Source organism: Clinocottus analis, unplaced genomic scaffold, assembly GCF_023055335.1.
Source record: "Clinocottus analis isolate CAN_PGR_092001 unplaced genomic scaffold, fCliAna1.0.p SCAF_12, whole genome shotgun sequence".
In the NCBI taxonomy this organism is placed as follows: Eukaryota; Metazoa; Chordata; class Actinopteri; order Perciformes; family Cottidae; genus Clinocottus; species Clinocottus analis.
In genome coordinates this window covers 11076237-11085721 of record NW_027175843.1, presented here as the reverse complement: position 1 = coordinate 11085721, position 9485 = coordinate 11076237, and the positions used below count along the sequence as shown (strand labels likewise).

Sequence of the window (9485 nt, the reverse complement as noted above, 5' to 3'; positions counted from 1 at the left end):
GTCCATGTATCTAACTAATATCTAATCCTGAACACAGAAACAAAGAATATAGATATCTTACAAGACATGGGGATGAGTTCATTTAGCTTTTTGCTTTCAGATGTACATGTGTTGTACACTTCCTCGACTACAATGGATTTCTTTCTCCACAGAACTAGAAATTATGGCTGGCTCCTCTGACAGAGAGAAGCTTTTTTTTTCCCAAGGAGGAAGAGGAAATGTTTAATCCAATACCCACTGTGAACGGAAAAAGTAATGCATATCTCACTATTTCGCCTGTCTCCCGGCGAGATGAAATTGAAATTTTAATGCATTTCAGAGTTTTTCCCCGAAAGGAGAAGCTGATGGACACGGCACACGGAGATGTCATATTTACCGTATGAACACCCATGGTTTAATGCTCTCTACAATACTGCCATCTCAAAGTTCTCTTGAACAAAACATGCTCTTGAACATAAAGAAAAGGCAAAGAAGAAAATTATTCCTGAAGCTTTCTATCAAGCTTCTGCATTCATGGCAAAGTCTAAAGGGCATGTCAGTCCTCCTGCCTCTGAGAGAGGTAATTATCCTTTTCCTGTCAGAGAACAACAAATGATAGCCAACTATGGGGGTGCATTTTCAGGAGCTGAAATTTCTCAATTGGAAGGAGAAGGAGGTTTAATTTTCTGGCAGCTGCATATCTACTTTTATCATGCTTTTTTCAATGGTCATTTGTTGTATGTTTTTTTTTCTTTCTATTCTTGCTCAGGGTTGGGCTGCGAGCTTCTAAGGGTGTGTTTATATGCCCTGCATTAACATACCTATTTATAGTCCTACACTTTCTTACAGTCATCTTTTTTTTCTGTTGTGACCATTTCACAGATTATATATTGTCCAAGTAATTTCCCTTTCAGCATCTGTGTTTTTTTACCTTTCAGAGAAAGCAGTGAATGGAGGGAAAATTATCACAATTACTCATATAATTGAGCCGTCTTTGTAGCAAGTGCAGCTTCAGTAACCCTTTTTTTCCATCAGCCAAAATGGTTTCATTATATGGGTTTTTCATATTCTCTGACACAGGGCTCTTCTGAGGGCCTGGCGCGTGGATGAGATGCAGGATGAACAGAGAGAATCATTAAGGTCACAGTAGGAATAATTATCCCAGCTATGGAAAGAGCATCTACAGCCTTTTTTTCTCCCTTGGCACAAATGCAGTGTCCACGGTTTTGTTACGAATGGAGCTTCCACCTTCTACTTATACAAAGAAGAGAGGGAGAGAGCAAGACTTGTATCAACATGACAATTTTCCATCATTAAGACTAATGACAGGCACAGACTGTGGGGATCAAGGGGAGCACAAAAAAGAGAGGCGCATTCAGGTGTTGGCTGAGTGCTGACCTCCTTCCAGTCTTTGTTGGAGACTTAACTCTTAACAAAAACTAAAAAGGGGTTTCAGACTAAAGGCGCTGTGGCAGCTGAACGTCAAGCAGTCCAGCTCTCTATGGGCAAATGACTTAATTGGCGAATTTGCATGTTTTCCATTTGCAGGGAAATTAATTCCATAAGACCTACATATAAAGATCTTTAATTAATCATTGTTTTAGTGTTGGTGAACTATTCCCCCAGTTTTTAGCTTTATGTTATATAGATTCTGTAATCCAGCTCTCACATACTCCGACTTGAAGTTGGTCAAAATTCGATTATCCTTAGTTTTTCTGATCAGTTGACAATTTTATGTTCTGTTCTACACTTGACAGGTGGGGATACTGTAACATAGCAAGTATGAAACGTCAATGTGACACTAGTTTCTTTTACAGTTTAGCTGAATTAAGTAAAAGCCATATTTTTCCCAGTCCTTTCTCCTGCAGCCTTCACTCAGGTAATTGGTCATTTTGCAGCCAATTTTGGGCAGGTTGGATGCTTGCTGCCACGGCCTGACCCCTGCTGCTGCTGTAATGGGGACAGCATTTCTACTAGTTCGCTGGGGGCTTTTCCACACTGACCCCCAGCTTTCTGAACAGAGAGCTGCTCTGAACACTAAAGGGTTGAAATGTATGACCTCTCAGCTCTGCAATGACCAGCTTTAAGTCCTATTACACACATGTTGATTATAGAGTATTTCTTTTAATTTAACCCGCATTAGAAGTTTGTGCTGTTTGGCATTTAATTCACTAAGAGTTTGAATAAAAGAGTCACTTATAGGTACAAAATAAGCCATTTTTAAAAAAATGTATAAAGGATAACAACAACAAAAACATTCACAATTGTATTTAATTTGTTGTCACATTCGATGGCTCCTCATTTCTATTGTCATTAGGCTTCAACATTCAAGGGCAGTCCGCATCATCAGCAACAAGTCCAGTTTGGAGTCAGTGGCATTTGGTCAACATTAAGGGTGCTGATTCCTCGCAGTCATCAACGCCTAAAAACAAACAAAATAATCATTATTATACTTCATAAAATAATATATAAACAACACATATTCATTGTTTATACATTGTCAATAATTAATTATTGTAGAAGACATGACGAAATGTGTTTACAGTCAATAAAGGAAATGATTACACTTTGTAGTTGTTATTGAAGGCATAATATGTGTTCCAGGTATAAACAAAGCAGTATAGGCCCAAACATCACCGTAAGAAACAAGAGTTGAACCTGACTTACAGAATATATTCTATATTATTATGTCCTGATGTCTGCCAGCATTCAATATTTTCAAATAAGAAACACATTTTTATTTAAAAATCAAGTTATCAGAATACATCTTTATTGCATAAATGACAGTTTTGTTATGTGGACAAAAATGACTTATTTGGCTCATTAAAAAAACACAGAAAAAAAACTGTCATTCTTTGTGACCTTGCTTGCACATAATACAATATATTATTAAAATGATTATCACACATAAGTAAAGGAGACAATAAGGATTACAGGCACTACATTTGGTTTTGACTGTCCAAAAAGTGTATTCCTCGTTTTTCTGAAAACAATAATATAAAATACATTTTTAAAAATTCCATTTCCCCCCTGGCCTTTATGATAATGCAATCAATTAACTGTTATAACAATCTTGTTTCTCAGATATTATGATTCTATTTGTTGTTTACGTGCATGGTACTGGTGAACAAAATCAATTCACATTTTGATGCCACATTGAACATGAAAATCGACATTGAGTCGACTTAATTATAGTGCATCTAGTTTGCGTTCATTGACGCTGCTGCAAATTACAAAGCCAGAGAGGAAGCGGAACAAAAGACAATTTCACTTGTTTGATCCACCGCCTTAAAAACGTGAAATAAACCTTCATGACGTGTGACATTTTAGCTGGAAGTCACTGAACGAATCACATTTGCATTTGTAGCTGAGGTCGTGTGGCAATAATGTCCATAATGGGGCGTTTCAGACAAGCTACTGTGTTAATTTAAAAAAAAAACAAGAAGCATGAGAGAGGAGTTTATTGATAATTTTTACTTATAATTAGTGTATTTGAGATGGATACAGCATCTTGATGTTGAGATGCAAGAGAAATTGAAATTGGAATTAAAGTCCTTTCTCTTTTTTTTCATTTGCAGACGGAAAGTCACCAGAAATGATCAAATGTCACCAGAAACCCAGAGCTGGAAAGTCACTGACATAAATTCTTCGAGAAGAAGAAAAAACAACATATACACCTGCATTTCTCCTCTATAATGAAGGAGAAGAAGAAAACAACCTCCCTGCACCTCCATTGACAATAATTAATCGCTCACATGCAGAGTCTGCAGGGTGCACGTGGAGCTGTGCCTCCACACAGCATGCACACACAGTTTACCAATGCACCGCGGTCGGGATAATATTTGGTGGCTGTGAAAATGTGGGTTGGCATGGCAGTTGAGGAGGGCTTTCGATCACCGGACTGAAATGAAGTCTGTGACATCTTGGCCCGTTTACCCCTCCACACCCCTCCTCTTTCTATCTCTCCACCTCTGCACTAACCCTCAGGTGAAGAGCAGCAGGTGTTAAAACACCCTCAGCCACAGAGCTACTCACTCCTAATGAGTCCTGCCTCTGCGCTCCATCCATGCATGGAGGACTTTATTTTTAGTGCCCCGCCGCCATGATGCTGCAGGACGGACCGCTGTGGCGCGCGCTGCCCTCCTGCCGCGAGCAGAGGAGTCGAATTATAAATGAAAGTGGTAATATTATCACCCGTAATGACAATGAGGGTGGCTTGAGAAACCCGCTCAAATAAATAGTTGATCATTTAGGTTGCCAGAGAATAAACAGTTGCTTAATGTGATTGTGCAAAAGGTAAAAGTAGGATTTATGCAACATACATTACTCGGCCCTAAATTTCATTCACTTCAACAAAAAAAAAACTGTAATTATTATTGCTATTATTAGTATACTCGAGTTATTTTACCATGTTCGGCAAATTCTACCTCTATTCTGTTAATGGCTTGCTTACAGCCGCGTGTCAATTTGCAGATACTATAATCGTGGGAAAATAATGACAGTTATCAGTCGCACCCACCAAGTACCCATAAAAATCAGTCCTCTGTTCTGGAAGATGATAATTATTGGTTGTACTACCATTATCATTGTCGTTGTTGATGGAGGAAATCTTGAAGCATTTTTCGAAAGTAATTCCAGAGAAATCACTTCAAATTGGCCTATTTTAGGGGACAAGGCCAGCTTATAATATTGCACAGATATCTTTAAATTCAGGCATCCGCCGCCGCCTGGTACACTGTTGCGCACGTGTCCTGATGTCAGCGCCTGCATTTTGATAGCACATTTTACAACTTGCTGGTTCTGTTCTGAGTTCAATTATGCAATTACACTGATAATCACTGTGACGGAATTTAACTGCCTTTAATTTGTTATTCAGGTGGAGATGGAGGGACCGCGGATGGAGCAGCCAGGCTGTGTTCCTGCTCTGCGCAGACACCAGAACGAGAAGAGCTGCAGCGTGCAAATGAATCCTAATAAACTGCTGGATTATTTCTTCTTCTTCTTCTTTCACCAAGTGCGTCCTGCGGAGGCTTTTCGACCCGGAATGGCGTGGATTTATCTGCTTCTTATCCACCACGTGATTTTTTAATTTTTTTTTTTTTTTTTAAAGTAAGTCGCTTTCAGCTGCTGATTGAAGTGAATATCTTATGTTGTACTATAGCCTGGTTAAACTCTTTAGAGCTGCAGCAGTGACCCTGCTCCTGTGAGCTATTGAGTTGTGGAGGGCTAAACCTGCAGCTCAAGAAGAAATGTCTTCTGTCAGTCGTCAGTTCAATTAAATCAAATGGCCATGGATAATTATTCTTGTTAGGCTGTGGGAGGCTGGCCGCACCCCCATCCTCGTTTAGATTCATGCTAATCAAACGTGCCAGGATTTAACAAAACTGTGACCATTAATTGATTGCAATAGAAGGTGCGTAAAGTCGTTTGGAAAGCATTTAAATGTGATAAGAAAATCGGCCTGCGTGCATTCATTACGACACGAGAGAGGTCTCGTGAGAAGAGACGAAATACAACAAACAAGTCCTCACGATTAGGCTCCATGTCACATTGTGATGAAAGAACAAACATTAAAACAGTTGCGCTTTTTTTAATTGACTTAGACAGTGGTCTGTTATTATTATGGGCTATTTCGTGGGCTTTGATGTCGTTATGTTTTCAGTTATCATACGTCAGGCCTCAGCCAACAAAGCTCATTTGACATCAAAGCAAAAATGTTTTATCGTCCCGAGATGTAACTGAGACCTAAGTGTTAAATACATGACTAATCACAAGCCTACTTATGAAAATTGAACACTAGTGTTATGCTAATACATCTTCCAGATAGAGCTTTAATTTCGAAATATGTAATACAACTGCTCAGAGTAGCTTTAACGAGATTGGAAATTATTATTTAACATTAATAAATGATGCTTACCACCGGCACTTTCATAACAATGACAACCCCGATGGAGCGCTGCGCCGATAGATGACGGGATTTTATTCAATATTACAAATTTGGATATAGAGCTGAGAGAAACGTGGATCAGGTGTTATCACGTTAATGCAATATTATCACAATGTGGTGCCGAAAATTCTTATGATTTATTTGGTGATTTGTAAATAATACAAATAATAATAATAATAAATAATGATAGCGAATCTTGACATGTCAAGAGGTGTCCTAGATGTTTGTGGTTTTCCTTGACTTCATCACTTCTTCGGACCCAGCCCCAGCGGCGCCAATCGGCTTCCCTCTTGGAGAGAGTGGACCAATCAGCGACAGTCTTTGATGAATATTCATGAGTCCGAGATTCAAACCTTTGAGCGAGTTTGTCTTGGTCCACAGCATCATACCTAGGACTTTTCACAGGCACAAACTACATTTTCTTATGAATGGGAATAGAAAAAAATCTGCTCGGCTTAAATTGGGACCCATCCTTCACTGAGATCATAGAAGGAAAACAACAAAAGCAAGACAAGGGGAACCGCCAGAAGAGATGACAATGACTACAATTCCAGAAAGTCTTAATAGCCCTGCCTCAGGAAAAACCGTTTTCATGGAGTTTGGATCCCCGAGTCAACAAATGTCGCCTTCCTCCATGTCTCACGGACACTACCCAATGCACTGTTTACATTCTGCAGGTCATACCCAGCACGACAGCTACATCCCAGCCTCGTCGTTCCCCAGATCTCTGGGTTATCCATACGTGAACTCTGTCGGCAGCCATTCCACCAGTCCATATCTCAGCACAGTACAGACCTACCAAAACAGCTCGGCGCTCACACAGACGCGGTTAGAGGAGACAGGTAAGTGTGCAATATCCTAAAATGTTAACTTTCTGGGTTGGCGCGGCTCGCGTCGTGTGTACAGTCCTCTCGCTGCAGCGAAAAGACGAGCCAGATGTTGGAATTAGGCTTGGTAATTATTTATTGCGTAACGATATAAACAATGTATGCAATTAAGGGTAATTATACCTAAAGTACAGCCTGTAAAACTTGCAGTGAGTATTCAAAGCTGCGCAGCACTGCATGTCGGCTCCAACATGCCTCCTCATTCTGCTCTCCTTCTCTGTGTCGCTCAGCGCCAGAAGCAGAGAAAAACACAGTGGTCGAAGGCGGAGAGGTTCGATTCAACGGGAAAGGGAAGAAGATTAGGAAACCAAGGACTATCTATTCCAGTTTACAGCTTCAAGCTCTAAACAGGAGATTTCAACAAACGCAATATTTGGCGTTACCGGAGAGAGCTGAGCTGGCAGCGTCGCTGGGTCTCACTCAGACACAGGCAAGTCCACCAAACACTCACACTGCACAGCTCTTTTTTTTAATTACATTTTTTTTCTTCACAACATGCATTATTAATGTTATTATTATTGTTGTTATTATTGTTATTATTAATTAACACTATTCATCAAACAATTAAATATTGTTTGGGTTCATATTGCTCCCACGAATATTTCCCTGTCATTCATGTGTAGATTTAAATGACATCTTAATACTACAGTAATACCATTTTTTTAATCGAGGGCAAGATATTGATAGGCCGAATAAAACAACGTGTCGCTCTTGACGTTGTGCAATGACGTCTGTTACGTGCGTAAAAGTGCCTAATTCTTTTACAACCACAATAATAACAATGGCCTTTGTCTCTCCAGGTGAAGATTTGGTTCCAGAATAAGCGCTCCAAATTCAAGAAGCTGATGAAGCAAGGCGGAGGCACGATCGACGCCGCCGCTTTAGCCACCGGCCGCGGCCTGTCGAGCGGCTCTCCCTCGGTGGCACCTGTCTGGAGCTCGCCGACCACCGTGAAGACCTCGGTGGGGACGACCGGATCTTACATCCCCAGCTACACCTCGTGGTATCCAACCGCACACCAAGAGTCTATGCAACAGTCACAGCTCATGTGAACAGAGACCTCAGCCCTCGACTCTGCCATGGCTCGTGTATCACGATGGTGAAGGGGCCTCAGCGCGGCCCAGCACTGATAACACAACAACGACCAATACAACAACAACAACCCCGGAGTTTGTTGCCGCCAGCTGACACAGGGGCCCCTTCATTCCGGATGACGGCAAGCAGCAAGAAGAAGAAGAAGAAGAAGAAGAAGAAGAAGCAGGGAGCTAGAGACCGAAAAGGCAGCAAAGCGCCCAAGGGCAACGAGTCTGTGACAGTCAGCGGAAGTCGTAGACCAATGGATCTTTTTTTAGCTGCTGTTCATCACTTTTGTGGCAGTTTTTTTCTTCTCTTTCTCTTTTTTTAAAAATTATTCTTGTGTTAGTTATTCTGTTTGTAAGGAAACACGTGTTTGTTTACACCAGAGGTTGGGCCCAAAGTGATGATGACCTAAACTAAATCTGCATTCATTAACAAGTTAAAGGTTCATTCTTTTACCAAATAATGATAATTAATACATTCCACCATAATGCTTTCCGCACACTCATCCCCCAGGGCTTATTGTGCAAAGCCTCAACTCGCTACTATGTTGTTTATGTGTTTGTTATTTAAGTTAAATTATTCAAACTAGTTTTTCTGTTGAGGTCAGTCTGTGTTCATTTTGTAAGTGTGTTTTGAAATTACAACACTGTGTTGTTAATGCTGCACTAACGCAAGCAAAGCTTTTCTATGCCGTGCCCCGATGTTATGTGAACAATGTAAAAGACAATTTGCTGCTTGAGAAAAAAAAAATATTCTGAGGGTGAGCAGCTCATTTGTCACTGTATTTTGTACATACCTTTCAGACTTGTTTTTGTGCTGTACTGGATACGCTGTGAAACAGGGTTTTAGGCTTTCTGTATTCGTCGAGATGTGTTTAGTCAACATAGAAAATATTTAGTTTTGTATTGATCACTTTAATTTATTTATCTGTTTCTGAAGTTTGTGTACATAATGTGCAAAGGTTCAAGAGCAGTAAAATAATGATTTAAATTATGTCAAGAAAGGTGTCTGATTGAACCCCCCTTCACTCCTCCATCCCCATCTCATGTGCAAAGAAAGGCTTCAGCGTGGTGCAGGTTTAATGCGAGCTGACACAACGCAGTATCATGTTGGTTATTGTAGCAGACACCGTGTGAGCTCGTCGTGTAGATTTATGGTCGTGTTTAGCATTTAGCTTACATGGTTCCTGCTGCTGCTGCTTACTGGTTGCAGATGTTGTCAAACATCTGGGGGAGGGGGAAAGGGGGCATAACAATTCAATCTGACGTTGAATCCGAAAGAAAATCCTCTATGCATCTTCACAAAAACGGGCTAATTAAATGCATTTTACGTATCGCCTAATAAAAAAAAAGAACATTGGGTAATAAGGCAGAAACTACTGGGAGTCATTTGGCCGAGATAAGCTGTAATATTTGGGATTTAACCGTCGCGGTGCGGGAGACCTAATTCATTAAACATCGCTTATTTCTTTTCAGTTTTCCTTAAAGATAATCTTCTTACAATTTGTCTTCCGACAATCCCTATTTTGTGCCATGAATGGAAGATCAATTGTGTGTGTTAAGTGAATAATCGCAACAGAGGCAGGTGCTGCC

At 40.4% G+C, this 9485-nt stretch overlaps 1 protein-coding gene across 1 annotated transcript; it reads left to right on the top strand.

Moving 5' to 3' along the window:
* The first annotated feature begins 6167 nt into the window (after positions 1 to 6167).
* Positions 6168 to 8775, top strand: dlx1a (distal-less homeobox 1a). The gene is made up of 3 exons (XM_068572673.1): positions 6168 to 6768; positions 7044 to 7243; positions 7614 to 8775. The coding sequence occupies exons 1-3, from the start codon at positions 6459 to 6461 to the stop codon at positions 7863 to 7865; spliced, it is 762 nt and encodes a 253-aa protein (XP_068428774.1). The 5' UTR covers positions 6168 to 6458; the 3' UTR covers positions 7866 to 8775.
* The last annotated feature ends 710 nt before the right edge of the window (positions 8776 to 9485 follow it).

Coding starts and splice junctions, on each gene's coding strand:
- dlx1a (XM_068572673.1), top strand. CDS start 6,459: ATGACAATGACTACAATTCCAGAAAGTCTTAATAGCCCTGCCTCAGGA. Junction 6,769..7,043: donor GACGCGGTTAGAGGAGACAG/GTAAGTGTGCAA, acceptor TGTGTCGCTCAG/CGCCAGAAGCAGAGAAAAAC. Junction 7,244..7,613: donor TGGGTCTCACTCAGACACAG/GCAAGTCCACCA, acceptor TTGTCTCTCCAG/GTGAAGATTTGGTTCCAGAA.